The 18,755-nt window shown below is 42.0% G+C and overlaps 1 protein-coding gene across 2 annotated transcripts in view; it reads right to left on the bottom strand.

The window, feature by feature from the left end:
• LOC141560054 (zinc finger protein 570-like) overlaps positions 1–17,022 on the bottom strand; it is a 34,944-nt gene extending 17,922 nt beyond the window's left edge. Inside the window, exons 1-5 of one of the 2 annotated variants that reach the window (XM_074297691.1) lie at positions 16,699–17,022; positions 15,259–15,311; positions 13,529–13,655; positions 11,254–11,349; positions 6,210–8,466 (exon numbers count right to left, since the gene is read on the bottom strand). In XM_074297691.1, the coding sequence (XP_074153792.1) occupies positions 6,338–8,466; positions 11,254–11,349; positions 13,529–13,655; positions 15,259–15,311; positions 16,699–16,717 (2,424 nt within the window). In that variant the 5' untranslated portion in view covers positions 16,718–17,022 and the 3' untranslated portion in view covers positions 6,210–6,337. Of the gene's footprint in view, positions 1–6,209; positions 8,467–11,253; positions 11,350–13,528; positions 13,656–15,258; positions 15,312–16,698 lie in introns of those variants that run through there. The other variant, XM_074297692.1, reaches the window with a different exon arrangement.
• Positions 17,023–18,755: the final 1,733 nt, after the last annotated feature.

The following is an 18,755-nucleotide window of genomic DNA, read 5'->3' as shown; positions in this document are numbered from 1 at the left end:
AACAGCAACCTGGGACTACATGGCATATTCTTTTAATGAATTTTTCCAAATTCTTTTGCTTGCTAACCCTACTGCTCTCCCAACTACATTTCCTGTTTCCCACTCCTTGGGCCTATTGCCTCTTCACTTTATAACCTCTTTTCCTAAATATAACACTAAAAATATGCTTGCAGGTGTTCTTATTATAACTTTAGAAAGTTAAAAGCACAGAAGAGGAGACCTACAGGAAAGGGCAGCCATGAAAACCAGGAAATATGGGGGATGCTGGCTCAGACCTGCCTGGGAGCTAGCTGCAAGCACAGTTCTGGCTGCCAGAGTGCCAAGTAATCTCAGCTCCAAGGGAAAAAAGGGGAGAGACCTGAGCTCCTGGAGGGATGTGGAGGGTGGGAAGGGAAGAGAGATTATGAGCTGCCAGGTAAAAAAGGGGAGAGAGATCTGAGCTCCCAGGAAAAAAGGGAGACACATTCAACCTTCAAAGGAAAAAAGGGGAGAGACCTGACCTGTCAGGGAAAAAAGGAGAGAGAACTGAGCTCCTGGGGAAAAAAATGGGAAGAAATCTGAGTTTCCAGGGAGAAAGTTCAGGGAGACCTGAACTCTCAGGGAGTAAAGTAATGTGGAAGCATATTCAACTAAATTAAGGCCTCCTCGGGATTAGGAAATAATGCAAAGAGTTAAGAGAGTTCTTTTCTCGTTTTTCCCCTTTCCCTCCTTCCCTGAGTATAGCAGGGATACATGATGAAGAGGTGAGAGGGAAAGAAAAAAAATATACTCAGTTTAGTGAAATTTCTTATTTGAAATATGATAGTAAGAGCAATTTTAAAGAAGCTCTAATCAAAGCCCACTACAGGGATATGGAAATTGCCATCTATTTGTACTTATAGTATTAACAGAAGATTAAAGAGTTTGGGAACTTCAGAAAAACAGGCAGTTCACTGCTACTTTTAAAACTTTGCCAATAAACAGCTTGCTTTTGAACCATCTAAAGTCAGATTTCTGAGGGTCCTGTCAGTAAAAAGTAGCATTTAACTCTTTCCTGGCTCACAAAAGAGAAACGGTTTGTGTGAACTGGACAATAACCAAATGGCAATTCAATGGGTCTAGAACATTTAATTAGAATTTAGGGAATCTCGTGAACTAAAGTTAAGTCAAGTTAAAAACCTTATAGTCTCAGTTTCAAGAATTGTCTTGTTTTCATTCTCCAATTGATAAATGGTCAAAGGATATGAACAGACAATTTTCAGATGATGAAATTGAAGCTATTTCCACTCATATGAAAGAGTGTTCCAGATCAGTATTGATCAGAGAAATGCAAATTAAGACAATTCTGAGATACCACTACACACCTGTCAGATTGGCTAAGATGACAGGAACAAATAATGATGAATGTTGGAGGGGATGTGGGAAAACTGGGACACTGATACATTATTGGTGGAGTTGTGAAAGAATCCAACCATTCTGGAGAGCAATTTGGAACTATGGCCAAAAAATTATCAAAATGTGCATACCCTTTGATCCAGCAGTGCTACTACTGGGCTTATATCCCAAAGAAATACTAAAGGACCTGTATGTGCCAAAATGTTTGTGGCAGCCCTTTCTGTAGGGACCAGAAACTGGAAAATGAATGGGTGTCCATCAATTGGAGAATGGTTGGGTAAACTATGGTATATGAAGCTTATGGAATATTATTGTTCTGCAAGAAATGACCAACAGAATGATTTCAGAGAGGCTTGGAGAGACTTACATCAACTGCTGCTGAGTGAAATGAGCAGAACCAGGAGATCACTATACACCTCAACAACGATACTTTATGAAGCTATATTCTGACTGAATTGGACATCTTCAACAAAAAGAAGATCTAATTCAGTTCCAGTTGATACATGATGGACAGAATCAGCTACAGCCAGAGAAGGGACACTGGGAAATGAGTGTAAACTGTTTGCACTATTGTCATTCTACCCAGGTTACTTTTACCTTCAGAATCCAATTATTAGCATGCAACAAGAAATTTAGTTTTACACACATGTATTGTATCTAGGATATGGTAACACATTTATTATGTATGGCATTGCCTGTCATTTAGGGGAGGGAGGGGAAATTTTGGAAAAGAAGTGAATACAAGGGATAGTGTTTTAAAAAAAATATCCAAGCATATGTACTGTCAAAAAAAAATTATAATTATAAAATTAATGTAAAAATTAAAAATAATTGTCTTGTTTTCTCCCTAAATTAAAAGAGAAGCTTATTTGAGGGAATAGAAACTCTCCCTAAGAACTTCCAAAACTGTAACAGTTTAGAGACAGAATAAATTGAACAACTAAAAGAAGATGGAAAGTTTATTTAGCCTTGCTAATTCCATTTTATAATATTTTGTAAATGTAACTTAGGAAATTGGGAGAAAATTACAGCTAAGACTATTTGACTATTACAAAAATTCTGAAACTGGTAAATTATTTGGAGTGATTGTCATCATGTTAAACCTAAAATTGGTAATTACTGTGTATAGAACAAGAAGGATGAGGTAAAAGCCTTAACAGTTCTCCTTCAAGTATGAGAAGGTACAGCACCTTTTCCCCTTCACAAACAGGGGATATTAAACAGCACAGGCCACTCAAACACTAAGAACGCCTGGGGTCAGCAACAGCAAGCTCAGCCCCTGCCCTGCAGTTGCTGTGAACCCCCCTCCCCCTTACTTTGTAAGCTTGACAGTTTTCTTGACACCATCAGGGTAAGGAAGATCATCAGCCCTGAGAAATGAGCCTGTTTAGGATGTATAGTTCCTAAACAATGAATGTGTTTGCTAAGAATCTGTAAGCTTATGTAATGAGTGATCCTTGTATCAAGATGAGTGTAAACTGGAGGAAAAGAAAAGGAAACAAAATCTCCTGTGGGTGTGAGTCTGAGTAAACTTTTAGCAAGAATGTATCTAGCCCTAAATTGTGCTTAGTAGAATTTACTATTAAAGATAAAAGAATATCAGTTACCGTCCCAAGAGATTTTCTGTTTTGAATTTGGGTATCATTGCCTGTGGATCATTAAGTCAGTGACCCACCATGGCAGCAATGGCATAAGTTACTCAGAGGGATGCCCTCCTGAACTGTCCTAGGTGGACATCTTATCTGGGTAAAACCTGGGAGGACTACCCTAGCCTCTGCTCAAGGTCAGATCCTGTCTCTCTGTCACACTGTCTCATCCTCTCTGTTTCTGTTTGTCTTTCTCTCTCTGACTCTTCTTTTTCTCTGTTTTTTTTTTTCTATTTCTTTTTCTTTCTTTCTCTCTGACTCTTCTTTTTCTGTTTTTTTTTTTTCTGTCTCTATTTCTTTTTCTTTCTTTCTCTCTCTGAGAAAGTCCCACACATCCACAACAAGTTGTAACACAATTTTTGGGTGCCAAAACTCAATTTAAAAAAAACAAATAAATAAACAAAACAAAACAAACAAAAAAAAAAACAAAGCTTTTCCCCTTCTGGTTTATTTTATTTATTTATTTATTTATTTATTTTTATTAATTAAAGCTTTTTATTTACAAAGCACATGCATGGTTAATTTTACCAACATTGACCCTTGCATAACCTTTTGTTCCAAATTTCCCCCTCCTTCCTCCCCCCCACCCCCTCCCCTAGCTGGGAGGTACTTCAATACATGTTAAATATGTTAAAAGCAATATATGTATACATATTTATACACTTCTCTTGCTGCACAAAAAAATCAGTTCAAGAAGGAAAAACTGAGAAAAAAAAAACAAAATGCAAACAAATCACAGAGAGAGTGAGAGTGCTATGTTGTGTTCCACACTCTGTTCCAGTGGTTTTCTCTCTGGGGCTAGATGGCTCTCTTCACTGCACAGGTGTAACTGCTTTGAATCATAAAACACATGCTTGTGCATTGTGCTAAATATCAAAATGAGTGGCTCCCTCCAGTGGTATCAATCTGTAAGAACAGCTGAATGAATTTGTCCAAACCTACATTTAATTCACCTGTGAATTTATTCACACATGGAGAAGTGAATTAATCTCTCTCTTTGTTGTCTCTCTTCTGTCTCCACATCTCACTTTTACTGGCTCTCTTGTTTTTCTTTCTGTTTTCCTCATTCTCTTTCTCTCTAAAGCTCTGTCTCACACTGTGTCTTTCTGTCTCTCTCTGATTCTTTCTCCTTGTCTGTCTCCCTTTTACTTTCTCTTTCATCCTATGTCTATCTCTTTTTCTCCAGCTGGCAGTGAGAGAGAATGAAAAAGAGAAAGTAATAGAGAAACAGATATAAACAGAAAAAGAGAAAAGGGAATAAGAAAGGAAGAGAAAGACAGAGACAGAGAAAAAGAGAACAAAAACAGTAAAAAAGAGAATTTGAAAGTGAAATAAACAGAGAATCGAAGAAAAAGAGAGAGATTGTAATTTACTTTTCCATATGTTCCAATTGAATCTCTGTTTTGGCTATTTTAACTTAGCTGTTCTTATAGATTGCTGCCATGGGAGAGAAACACTCACTTTTTGATATTTATCACAACCCACAGACAGCTATCTTAAAACAGCGGGGAGAAAGCAGCACTGTTATTTTTTTGTTTCTTTCCTTTTTAAGTGAGTTTTGGCATCAGAGACTGTGAGAGACAAATCTTTCTTGAATTGACAGGGATTCTGACAGAGAATAAAAGACAAAAAGAGAGAGACAGCAAAAATCAGATGAAGAGAGAGAAAAAGAAAAAATGTCAGAGAAAGAAACATGGCAGGGTACTGTTGGTGGAAGAAAGTGTGAGTGTGAGTGAAAAGAGAATGATTAATAGAGAGAGCCCAAAAGACAGTGAGAGAAATAGCCAGACTGAAAGAGATAAGATACTGTCTGGGAGAAACCTGTGTTGAAGTATAGTTTTTGCTTGTTCTTGTTGTGGTTTTATTTTAGGTTTTGTTTGGTTTTAGTTTTAGACGTTTTTTAAAATTATTATACCTTTTTATTTATAAAACATATGCATGAGTAATTTTTCAACATTGACACCTTGTTAAAACTTTCTGTTACAACCTTCTCCTCCTTCCCCCTACTCCCTCCCCTGGATGGCAGATAGTCCAATATATGTTAAATATGTCAAAGTATATTTTAGATACAATATATGTATACATAATGATAGTTATCTTGCACAAGAAAAATCTGTTTGGAAAGAAGATAAAAACAAACTGAGGATAACAAAAATGTAAACAGACAATAACAGAGTGGAAATGCTATGTTGTGGTCCACACTCATTTCTCATAGTTTTTTCACAGGGTGTATGTAGCTGGTTCTCTTCAATATTGAAAAATTGGAATTGATTTGGATCATCTCATTGTAAAAGAGAGCCCCATTTATCACCATTCATCATCATATAGTTTTATTGCTGCCTTGTGTAATGATCTCCTGGTTCTGCTCATTTCACTTAGCATCAGTTCATGTAAGTCTCTCCAATTCTCTCTGAAATCATCATGCTGGTCATTTCTTACACAACAATAATATCCCAAAGCATCCGTAATCATAATTTACTCAGTCATTCTTCAGTTCATGGGCATGCTCTCAGTTTCTAGTTTCTTGCCACAAACATTTTTGCATATATAGGTCCCTTTCCCTCCTTTAAGATCTCTTTGGGATATAAGCCCAGTAAAAACACTACTGGATTAAGGCATCTGCACAGTTTGATAACTTTTGAGAATACAACTAAAATGCTCTACAGAAGGGTTGCATCACTTCACAACTCCATCAACAATGCATTATTGTCCGTTTTCCCACATTGCCTCCAGGAGTAGTCATTATGTTTTCCTGTCACTTTAGCCAGTCTGAGAGGTGTGTAGGGATACCTCAACATGGTCTTAATTTGCATTTCTCTGATTCACAATGATTTAGAGTATTAGTTCCTGTACGTCTCTGCAGATCTCTCTGAAATCATCCTGCTGATCATTTTTTATAAAGCAATAATATTCCATAATGTTCCTTTATCATAATTGATTCAGCCATTCTGTAAGTGATGGGCATCCACTCAAAAACTTCCCTTTTTAAAAAAACACTTCCCACATTAGTTACATTCATAAAATGTCTCTCCAGTGTGGTTCTTTAATGTCCAATAAGAGATCTCTTTTTTCTAAAGGTTCTTCCACACTGTTTACATTCATGAGGTTTCTCCCAGTGTGGGTTCTCTGATGTCTAATAAGAGTACTCTTTTCTGTAAAAGCCTTTCCACACTGTTTACATTCATAAGGTTTCTCTCCAGTGTGAGTTCTCTGATGTCCAGTAAGATCTGACTTTTTTCTATAAGCCTTTCCACACTGATTACATTCATAAGATTTCTCCCCAGTGTGGATTCTCTGATGTCCAGTAAGAGCTCCCTTTACACTAAAGGCCCTTCCACACTGGTTACATTCATGAGGTTTCTCCCAGTGTGGGTTCTCTGATGTCTAATAAGAGTACTCTTTTCTGTAAAAGCCTTTCCACACTGGTTACATTCATAAGGTTTCTCTCCAGTGTGGGTTCTCTGATGTCCAGTAAGAGCTCCCTTTCCACTAAAGGCCTTTCCACACTGGTTACATTCATAAGGTTTCTCTCCAGTGTGGGTTCTCTGATGTATGACAAGAGCTCCCTTTAGTAAAAAAGTCTTTCCACACTGGTTACATTCATAAGGTTTCACTCCTGTATGGGATCTCTGATGTGGAATAAGAGAACTCTTTTGTCTAAAAGCCTTTCCACACTGGTTACATTCATAAGGTTTCTCTCCAGTGTGGATTCTCTGATGTGTGACAAGAGTTCCTGTCCTTCTAAAAGTCTTTCCACACTGTTTACATTCATAAGGTTTCTCTCCAGTGTGGGTTCTCTGATGTTCAGTAAGAGCTGTTTTTTGTCTAAAAGCCTTTCCACACTGGTAACATACATATGGTTTCTCTCCAGTATGGGTTCTCTGATGTACATTAAGATCTCCCTTATATATAAAAGCCTTTCCACACTGGTTACATTCATAAGGTTTCTCTCCAGTGTGGGTTCTCTGATGTCCAGTAAGAGCTCCCTTTCCACTAAAGGCCCTTCCACACTGGTTACATTCATAAGGTTTCTCTCCAGTGTGGGTTCTCTGATGTCCAATAAGAGCTCCTTTTCCAATAAAGGCCCTTCCACACTGGTTACATTCATAAGGTTTCTCTCCAGTGTGGGCTCTCTGATGTATAATAAGACCTCCCTTATGTCTAAAAGCCTTTCCACACTGGTTACATTCATAAGGTTTCTCTCCAGTGTGGGTTCTCTGATGTGAAATAAGAGAACTCTTTTGTCTAAAAGTCTTTCCACACTGGTTACATTCATAAGGTTTCTCTCCTGTATGGTATCTCTGATGTAGAATAACAGAATTCTTTTGTCTAAAAGCCTTTCCACACTGGTTACATTCATAAGGTTTCTCTCCAGTGTGGGTTCTCTGATGTACATTAAGAGCTCCCTTATGTGTAAAAGCCTTTCCACACTGGGTACATTCATAAGGTTTCTCTCCAGTGTGGGTTCTCTGATGTATGACAAGAGTTCCTGTCCTTCTAAAAGTCTTTCCACACTGTTTACATTCATAAGGTTTCTCTCCAGTGTGGGTTCTCTGATGTATGACAAGAGTTCCCTTTTCACTAAAGGCCCTTCCACACTGGTTACATTCATAAGGTTTCTCTCCAGTGTGGGCTCTCTGATGTACAATAAGAGCTCTCTTTCCCTTAAAAGCCGTTCCACACTGGTTACATTCATAAGGTTTCTCTCCAGTGTGGTTTCTCTGATGTCCATTAAGAACTTGCTTTAGTTTAAAAGCCTTTCCACACTGGTTACATACATAAGGTTTCTCTTCTTTGTGGGATACCTGATGTACAATAAGAGATCCCTTTTCTCTAAAGGCCTTTCCACACTGGTTACATTCATAAGGTTTCTCTCCAGTGTGGATTCTCTGATGTTTGACAAGAGGTCCTGTACTTCTAAAAGTCTTTCCACACTGTTTACATTCATAAGGTTTCTCTCCAGTGTGAGTTCTCTGATGTACAGTAAGATCTGACTTTTGTCTAAAAGCCTTTCCACACTGGTTACATACATAAGGTTTCTCTCCAGTGTGAGTTCTCTGATGTACAGTAAGATCTGACTTTTGTCTAAAAGCCTTTCCACACTGGTCACATACATAAGGTTTCTCTCCTGTGTGAGTTCTCTGATGTCCAGTAAGATTTGACTTTTGTCTAAAAGCCTTTCCACACTGGTTACATACATAAGGTTTCTCTTCAGTGTGGGTTCTCTGATGTACAATAAGAGATCCCTTTTGTCTAAAGGCCCTTCCCCATTGGTTACATTCATGTTTCTCTTGAGTTTGGATTCTCTCATTTGATGCACAGTTTTCTGTCCAAGTAAAATCTGAAGAACCATCACCAGTGAATCTTTCCATGTGAGTTTTGACCGCAGAATGAATGTCATGTAGATTGTTTGCTGTAGCTTCCTTCATTCCAAGTCTGATCTCTCCTTCCAAAACGAAAAAAAAAAAAAAAAAAAAAAAGAATAAACAAAACAAATATAGCCATGATGTAGGCACTTCTTTATGAATTTGTTTATTTATTTATTTATGAGAAATAGCAATACTTATTTTCTCTCTTCATAGGCAAAGAGAAAAATCCTAAATGGACAGATCCAATCATTTTCAATCCCATTAATTAACATCACAATATAATTTAATATCTATGGAGCTTCATGCACAGTTACACTGGAACTTCCCACTAAACCTGTGACATCACAGAAAGTGCCTTCATTCTCATGGGAGCACAACTCAGGACCTTAGCTCAGAATGGCTGAGTGATTTGGTCGAAATCCCAACAGTTGAGACTACATTTTACATCTCATAAATGGGCATGCATTACTACAGCAGGGGTTCTCAAACTTTGGCCTTTGGGCCAAATGCTGCCCACTGAGGATGTTTATGCTGCCTGCTGGGTTATGGCAAATGGGTTGAGGGGCAGAGACAGAATGTGAGTTTTTGTTTTTACTATAGTCCGGCCCTCCAACAGTCTGAGGGACTGTGAACTGGCCCCCTATTTAAAAAGTTTGAGGACCACTGGCCTACAGTATGTGGCAAATTATCTCCTCTCAGTTTTTCCCTTTCCCTTTCATTATTTGCACTTTCAATCCTTTTATTGTAAATATGCCATTTGGTGTGTGTGTATATACATATGTATATGTAAACTATTCAAATGTTTTCATGATCTATCCTGCCTATAACTATAACAAATTTCCATGAGGATCACTTTTAATTTTATTTTTTTCTATTACATCATCTGAGGTTATATATAGAATGGTAATAGTTGTGTTTTTATTTACCTGAGGTATGAGATTTTGTTCTGATTCATTCCTTTTTTGGGAAATAATACTTAGTTCTTTTTCAAAATGTTATTCTGTGCCCCCTGCATATCCTAAAAAACTCAACTTTTAAAAAATATGTGAACATTTCCACACCTGAAAATGTATCTCATATAGAAAATTTAGTTGATCATCCGGTGATATGGAAGAGAGTTCCACTATTGCAATCATTTCCTTTTAGAAGCTGAAAAACCCCTTAAAAGATTGAGATAATGATCCAAGGCATCTGACCCAAAAATATGTTAGTGGCAGGTTAAGAAGTAAATAAATGTCTGGTTTGGTTACAAAACTGTCCCCTGGGACAACACAGATATGCATAATTGCCCCTAACATCTATCTTTCTGCTGTGATTTCAAGTTCTCACCATCACCAATACACTGCTTTCTAGGACTAAGCAGTCATTCTGTCAAAATCTGAATATTTGGCTTTTCAACTTGACACCAGATTGTTAACAGCATTCCATATGGAGCTTCACATACAAATGGCCACAGGAGTGCAATGACCCTCAGGGGCTGTCTCTCCCTGGACCAGTGTAGTTCTCTTCTTCCTGGGTTACCTGTAACCCCACCTCATGCAATCTCTAATCACCTGATTAAGATGTTACCTGGGTCTGCATTCCTGCAGTAATGTTGGCAGGCTACTTGAAAGCCATGGGCAGGAGGCAGGGACAGGAGAGGCTATCATGTAATCACCATGGAAGGCCACAACCTTTGCAGAAAATCAGACCTTAAAGTGCCTCTCATTGACATGTGTATGGTTGTTTTCTAATTTGAAGATATCCTCGGTGTATCTTCTTCTTCTTCTGTCTGGTAGTTTTTCAAAGGAAGTAGTTGGCAACCTGGTTTGGTCATTCCCTAGGGTTTCAGTTCCTATCCTTTTAAAGGTTGTGAGTATATAAATATTACTTAAAAACAACATAAAGTACTATTTGTAATTGACCCGTGAGTACCTTTGTCATCTAATGCAATTTTTGTCATGAGCCAATGGAAATATAAGTATTTTTAATAATAACAATTTCTTTTGTTTGCTTAGAGATTAACAAATGATTTTCATGGTTTCAACAGGAGCTTGTCCAATACTCCTTCTACTTTCTGTCTCATACAAGTGTGGCCATTTTCATCATATCTATGTGAAAATCACAATACAGTTGCAGTGGATAGACTATGGGTAGGAAGTTAAGTAAGAAGACCAGACTTTTAATCACACCTAAGAAGCTTGCTAGTTAGGTTAAAAGAGCTCTGTTTGATTCCGTTTTCTTGACCTGTAAAATGGGCTTAATGATATCAGCACAATCCTCAGGTTGCCATGGGGATAAAATAAGACAATCCCATGCATAACACACAGTGTGTATTAAGTGCTAGCTGCTTTATTTCATTTTGCCTATTTCCTCTGCAGTTCTGCTCTCCTCCTTAAACCATTATTATCCCCAACATTTAATGATGTACTAAATTTATTCACAGTGGGTTTCTCCATAGTCACTGGGGTATTTTCTGCCCCACCGTTCTGTGACGTCCATGAGAGCAGAGGATGTCCCTTATATCATTTTATGTTCCTGGGTGCTCAGCCCAGGGCTGCCATGTACCAGGCCCTTAATTGTTCACTGACTAGAAGAAGTGCTAAGAAATGGCTCATCAGGAGATTTCCATTTCCCCAACTTCCACACAATGACTTCTAACAGGATCATAGATGATCACTGGAAGGGCCATGGAGTGCAAAACGATCATTGTATAGGTGGGAAACTGAGATTCACTGAGGAGACAATGATGTTGTTACTAAGAAATATGCTACAATGAAATCCAAGTCTGGTCTTTCTCCCCCAAACTGAACCCTTACTTCAGGGTAACTCCTAGAGGCCTCCTGTAAGCATAGTTCTTATATGCCTGTTTCCAACTCACTCACCTGCAGAGTAGCTCCTGAGGCCTTCTTGGTCCAGCATCCAGGATGCTTCCCTTTGCTCCAAATAAGAGACCACCTCTTCTCTGAGAACTGGAAGCCCTGGGCATGGAAATCAGTTAGAGGTGAAGATGGAGAGAGGTTTCTATTTTAGTTCTCCTTAGGGGGAGGGGGAGGATCCAGAGTTGCTCCGTGCAGAAATCCAGCCTTTTTTTGGTGAGACGTTTATGTCTATACTCACATACTAGTGATTGTAAAGCAGGGAATCTAAAATAGAATATTCTCCAGTATTTGTACAGCTTCTTCTGAAGGAGAGCCAAAGGTCCTTCTTTCCACCTCTTGTATTGTGAGGCTCCTTTCTGGCAGAAACTTCTGATCCCAAACCTGGGCAAAAAGAGCTATTGGGATGAAGCTGCCTTGGGCCTGGTCATTAGGGACCTTGGACTTGGCACACCTTTTTTACAGAAAGATAGACTCATTTCACTCCACTCTCTGGAAATTAAAGGTAGTCAGAAGTACAGTGGAGAGTATTGGGCATAGAGTCATGTGTACAAGAATTTTAATTAAGCCTTGGACAATTATTAACTGTCTACCTCCGGCAAGTCAGTTAAATACTGTTTGCCTCAGTTTCCTCAACTCTCAAATAGAGATAAACATATCACCTAACCTGGAAAGTTAAGAGGAAATGACACAAAATTTTGTTAGGATTATTATTAGGTGCTAAGTCAGTTGTCTGGTACTTAACAATTCTCTAGTTCAGAGTTCACACCTTTAGAGAAATTTGCTCATTGGTTCTCTAAGGAGCTCCCACAAGCCCAGGGAGTACCCACAAGCCCATTCTCTGGAAGGATATAAGGAGCCAGCATTGAGCGGGGAGGTCAGTCTGGAGTGAGTCAAAGGGAGAATTATGAGATTCAGAGGGCCAGGATTCAGTGAAATTTCAAGTCCAGCAGATTCACAAGTCTAAAGGAAAAGGCTGCTCATGGACTTCCGGGAGATTCACAACTAGGATTGACTTCTGGGAAACCCACAATCCCACACTCTTGGAGGCAGAGTCTGATTCATGGGATGTAGGCTTTGGATTCAGAGGGAGCTGAAGAGAAGATTTGGAAAGAGACAGTAAAGGACTTTAACTCCTGACTGCATCTTGGGATTGTTGAAATGAACTGAAATAAAGGCTGCCTCCAGAAGATCCCCAAGAATCCTGCTTCCAGAGAATGACTGTATTCTAGAGAAACAGAACATCACATTTTGGCGCCCAATGTGGGGCGAGGACTTTTGCTTACCCTGACTCTGGCTGATTCTGAGCCTTTCAGGGAGCTAGCTAGAACATTACAAAATTTAGTTTTATTTTTAATTGAAGAACTAGCATTTCCATATGACAGTAAAATGAAACTGGCAATTGCATATGAAACTGTCAATCTACAACGCACAATTTGCTATTTCTTGCAAACACACTACAAAATGATCCAGTACATTTTTTCTCTTCACTTTGCCTGTCCCCACCTTAGATATGGGAGCCATTATATAGAAATATATATACATAGATTAATAATGAACACATGCACACATGTATATATATGTACATACATACATATATATATATTTTTGAAATTATGCCATATGTATTTCTGTTTATCAGGTTTTTCTCTGAATGCAAATAGCATCTTTCTTGATTTTTTTTTTTTTTGCATTAATTTAGCTACTTAAGATACTTAAAATAACTTAGTTTCTGGAAGTTCTTCTTAAAAAACATTATTACTGTATTGTAAAAGAAGCCTATGCCACAGCCCCTGGTAAATAGCAAGTAGAAATAATTGCCTATTGCCTTCCATTCCTTTCCCATCACTTTTGCTGCAATTTGATGGCAATATAAAGGAAGGTAAAGGAGAAACTTCCTACACTAGGGACAACTAGGTGGTTTGGGCTACAAATTGATGCTTATTGAAAAGAAGAATATCGCAAAAGTATTGGAAAACATAATCCTGAAAAGAAATAATTTGAAAGGAAAAGGTGCCTGAGCAATTTTCACCTCTTTGGCAGACAAAATTCATTTCCAGGTAGAGTCTAACCTCTAAGACAATTTCCATGTTGGAGAAGCTTCCACACTGATTTAATCTTTGACCTGGGCATTTGCAAGAGAGAGCTTCAGGAGCAATAAAGGACATCCCCAGATCCTATCATATAATGCAAAGACCATCCCTTTCCCTTCTCTTCCCCCACTCCCCAAATCCTGCATCCAGGGGAATGAAGATATTCCTTTTGATTATAGACTTCTTACCCAGGGAGAGCAGGTTCCGGGCATTCTCCACCATGACTTCCTTGTACAGCTCCCTCTGAGAGGGGTCCAGGAGTCCCCACTCTTCCTGGGTGAAGTCCACAGCAACATCCTTGAAAGTCACCACCTCCTAAACCAGCAAAAATCATAAGATATACAGCTGAAAACCTTTTGGAATTAAAGAGAGCAACCCTCTGAAATATACAGGAAGAAACTGAAACAGAGACAGGATTTGCCCAAACAGTCTTTATGAGTGTCAGAGTCAACCCTTAAACCTGTGGTCATTAAGAGATTGATTGAATTGAGGATCAGTGGAAATAAAGCTGAGAAATAAGATATTATGGAAAGCATGATGGAACAGCGTCCAGCAGGGCACATGCTTTTAATGGATTCTTCCAAAATCTTTCCTTGGTAACCCTGCTGCATTTCCCATTTCCCACTCCTTGGGCCTATTTTTCCCTCTTCATTTTACCTATAAGCTCTTCTCCTTAATATACCACCAGAAATATGCTTTCAGCTGTGCTTATCATAATCTTGCACAATTAAAAGCATATTCCATTCCCAGGTAAAATCAATACAGCAACAATCTTCGAGGTCATAGAAGACCATGTCCTTGATCCTTTTCCAGGTCCAGGAGGCCTGGCAAAGGACCAAAACTTCCTGATAAGGGCAGCCTCCTTTGGTAGCCCTAGTAGCCTTTCCCATGACTAGCCTGTAGGCTTATATGGGAATAGAGCTCCTGCTGGCCAAGAGAAAATTCTCAGGTTTCTTTCTGCATCTTCCTTGAATCACATCAACTTCCTGAAAGAGATCTCAGAATGAAAACTCCCAGGAAATCACTGCCAAAATGCAGAGCTGACAAGTCAATAAGAAAAATCCTGCAAGCCGCCGGGAAGAAAATCCTGTGCAGCTAAAGTCCCAAGGAGCCACCATTAGGACTAGACCTAATTTGGCAGCAAAGTTCATTAAGGAGCAGAGAAATTGGAATGGGATCTGACAGAAGGCAAAAGGCATGATCTTATGGCCAAGAGCAAATTATGAAGCAAAAAGAAATACAATGCTTTCAGGGAAAAGGGCCTTTAATAACGATCCTTCCAAGCACAGCTAAGGAAAAGACCATCATTGAAGAAAACTTAAAAAGGCCAAACACAAGTGAAGAGAAACGATCAGAATTGCTGTCTACATACACATGTGCACTGCAGGTGGGTCGCATGTACACATGTGTGTGATGGATGGGGAAGGCATGGATAAGTATGGGCCAGGAACGCTGATCTGTCAGTTCCTGAGCCTTCATGAGGACATGTTGCTGACCCCTGGAGATATATTATTTAGAGAAAACCGTGAGAAATTGTGCTTCCTGAGCTTCAGGGGAGCATGGCCACAGGAGACCAAGGGGAGGGGGAGAGCCTTTTGGGGGAGAGGGGGGCGGGGTGGGTCCAAAGAGAGCAGATCGGACCCCTGGAGAATGGAGATTCCTGATAAAGTGGAGGACCTGCTCAGGCCTTTGTAATGAGGAGGAATGTCAAAACCAACAGAAGGGGTGTGTGTGTGCCCTGGGTGCCCAGGATGATGTCAGGGGCCCAAGGGATCACCTGGTAGGGCAGGGTTGTTACTATTGTGTTCCTCCCCTTTTTTGCAAATAAATGACCCATACATCAGGCCCTGCCAGCTCCACAGCCCATCCTCCCTGTGACTGCAGATGTTGGTCAGGTCTGGGGATGGACTGCACTCACCTGGGAAGGAGGTCTGAGGCTCCCGGGGCCCATTCCCTCTGGCTCCTGGCTCCCTGTGGAGGTGATTTCATCTTGTCAAGGTCGTCCCTCAGGTCCCAGGTCTTTATCTCAGAGTCCCACCCTTCAGGGACCCAGGAGCTCCAGGAGTCCCTCCCTTCTTTTCTTCTGCCTAGAAAATCCCAGCTTCCTCTCATCCTAGTCCCAGGCTGACAGTCTTTGATTTCAGGGCCTGGAGATGGCTGTTCGGGCCCTGAGAGTAAAACTGTTCTAATTTCACCCCACTTTTGGTGTCTGTCTTTGAGCCAATCCCTGCTTGGGCCAGGCCCGGGTCACCAGAAGAAGCTGCAGAGGGAGAAGCATCCCAGAGGAAGAGAGCACTTTCCACTCCTTTTCTAAGCTGGAGGCAAGCCTGCAGGGATTCCTGGTGGAGGGTGAGGCCCTCCAGGAGTTACAGAGGCCCTGCCCCTGCCTTTGGGGGAGATTGCACCCTACAGAACAGTGCAGGGAGGGTCAGCATGAGACAGGGAGGTGGTCAGAAGAGGAAGATTGCTGCCTCCCATCTTTTCCTCTTCTCCTCCCTCCCCTCCCCATCCTCCTAAGGAGAGCCCAGAGATAAAAGGGATCCCAGATGGGAGGAGACCAGTCAGCCTCCCTGGCTCCTGAGTGAGACCTTCCACCCCAGCTGGTCCTCTGCCTCCTTAACTCCCCTCACCCAACTAACAGCCACACTATCCTTCCAGACAACAGACTGCCTTCTTTGGTTAGGAAGCAGGGAGAGTGGGAAGGTGGAGATGGGAAAGGCTCTGGAATGGAGGCCCCAGGGAATGACCAGGGGAAGCCAGAGCCTGGGAGACTAAATGCAGTCTGAGATTCAACTCTGAGGGCTCAGAGAGAAGAGGGGCCAGGGAAGCAGGAGGTCTGGGGAAGCAGGGTGCGCTCTGGGAGGCAAGATGAGCCAATGGAGGTCATGCCATGGAGGTCAGAGCCAATGGAATGAGAGAACTGCTCCTGATGGACAGCTGAGCCTGGGAAGCCAGATGTACCCTGAGCTCTCCCTAGGAGCTGGGGAGGTCTGCCAGGGTCTCCTGGTGAGCTTAGGCTTGGTGTGTGAAGGCAGGACAGCCGGATCTCTGAGGAAGACATGGGGCAGGGAGACGGGGCACCTGGGTCCCGAGCAGAAGGCTGAATTTAGGACTCCTAGATTTTTATGGACAGTCCGAAGTCTGGGAAATGTGACCCAATGGGGAACCTGGGCTAGTCTGGGAAGTGACCGGGAATGTGGAAAAGGTTTAAGGGTGGGGAGCTCATCCAACAGGCAGCCTTGGGAGGAAGATGGGTTTCTGTTTGACCTGGAGGTCATGTACCAAAAAGCCAGCGGACCTAAAGGCCAGGGCAGCCAGTGGGAGCCAGGAAATGGGGGGGATGCTGGCTCACACCTACCTGAGAGCTGCAAGCACATGTCTGGCTGCCGGCGTGCCCAGTAATCTCAGCGCCCAGGGAAAGAGGGGGAGGGCCAGGAGCTTCCCGGGAAAGAGGGGGAGGGCCAGGAGCTTCTCGGGAAAAGGGGGAGGGCCAGGAGCTTCTCGGGAAAAGGGGGAGGGACCTGAACTCAGGGGAGCTGGGGAAAAGGAGACAGATGATGAGCTGCTGGGGGAAAGGGAGAGAACTGAACTCTCAGGGAAGCTAAAGCAGCTTCTGTGGCAGGGAAGGGAGCAGCAGAAAGGCAGAGCCAGCCCAGCTCAGACTTCCTGCTTCCGGCCAGCCTGAGCCGGGTCCCAAGGGCTCCACCCTGCCCATCCCCCAGAACGCTGGAGCCCTTTCCTCCCCCAGGGCCGCTTCCAGGGAAGACCCGCCCCCATCACGCCGAGATCTTCGGCCTCAAACTCCTCCCAGTCCTCCACATTGCTCAGTTTGCCCCTGGCCATCCCACTCTAGGCCCTCATCTCGGAGAGCTCCTCCTCCCCAAGGCCCCTGTGCCCTCCTTCCCTCCCAACTCACCTCCTTCTGAGCCAAGAGCGCCTGCTGAAACTCCTCACCAGACTAACCCAAAGGGAGGGAGCCCATCTCTGAAAAAGTGGAAGCGAGTGGCTCTGGGAGAATCGGGGTGCTGTTTCCCATTTGTAACTGTAAACACAGACTGGCTTCTCCCTTTGTAATTGTGATCTTTGACCCTCTCTAAGCAGACCAGCCCTTGAGGCAAACTGCCCTTCCTGTTCAGTGCTAAAGCGATATGATGAGGAAGAGGAAGAATTAAATGTCGTGGGATGAGAATTCCTCTGTGCTGTTGTGCAAACACTGCTCACTCCTGCAGCCATGATTTCATTAGACTCGGACCATTCCTCCCCTCCCCCATTCTACTCTCCTGGAACCGTCATTAACCTCTCTAACTAGTGGTTTACTAAATCACTGGATTTGTTCCACTTATCCAGGGCACAGTGGAGCCCACAGTGCTCTTCTCCCTCCTTGTTGATGGACTGACTGGCCCAGCAGGGCAGGAGATGTTCTTTGGACTTCCTTTTGCTGCTCAGTCCTTAGGAAGGACTCGGCTTCCTTTGCTTAGTCCGGGGCCCGGCATGTAGCAGGCACTTCAGTGTTGCTGACTTGAAGAAATCAGCTCATCTTGGATCGCTCTTTCCCTTTAGGCACTTTCAGGAGGACTTATGTCCCCAGGCCCCAAACGCTCCTCCTGGGTGAAGACCATGGCCTGGCCCTTGGATGTCATCAATTCCTGAAGCACCAAAATCATGAGATGTAGAGCTGAAGACACTTCAGAGTCCAACCTTCTTCAATTTAGAGGGTGCCACTGAAGCTCAGAGAAGCGATTTGCTCAAAGGTCAGAGTACTTATGTGTGTCAGGGGCAACTCTAGTTGTCATTAAGAGCCTGGTTGAATTTTGAGAAAAATCGTTCTCTAGGATGAATTGCAAGAAAGCTAAGAAGTGTCTCATCATGGAGTGAATCTCCCTGTGGAGCCAGGGGAAAGTCTGTGTTTTATGTGTGAAGCAGAAGCATCTGTGGAAGAGAGCAAGAGGGTGATGGAAAATGTCTTCCACAGAAGACCGGATGGTCGTGAACTGATCGAAGTGATACGTTCTAAAGAAAATTCTGCAGAGTTTATGAGGAGCTAACGCTAACCCTAACCCTAAATTCTCTGGAGGATAAGTTACATGTCATCACTTAAAAGGGAACAGAGTGAAAGGTGTATTTTGTTTTCTGAGAGTCTGGAATAGTTTTCTCTAAGGAAAACATGAAAAGGATGCTAAAGAGATATTCATCAGAATATGGACTACACTGACTTTTAGGAGACAGTCTCCGTCCAAGTGAAGTACTATCATCTGGTGTTCTAGGGAGGGCCTGACGTCACCCTGGGCATGATGTTGTCATGGGCAAGACTGGGTGTGAAGGAGTGCAAGCTGCAGCCTCAGCCCAGTAATAATCCTCGCTCTGTGTCTCTGTAGTTCTCTAGAATCTGATTGATGAGGTAAATACTTAATGATG

This window comes from Sminthopsis crassicaudata, chromosome 3, assembly GCF_048593235.1.
Source record: "Sminthopsis crassicaudata isolate SCR6 chromosome 3, ASM4859323v1, whole genome shotgun sequence".
NCBI lineage: Eukaryota > Metazoa > Chordata > Mammalia > Dasyuromorphia > Dasyuridae > Sminthopsis > Sminthopsis crassicaudata.
The sequence above is the reverse complement of the archived record's forward strand: the minus strand, read 5'-3'. Positions and strand labels throughout refer to the sequence as shown.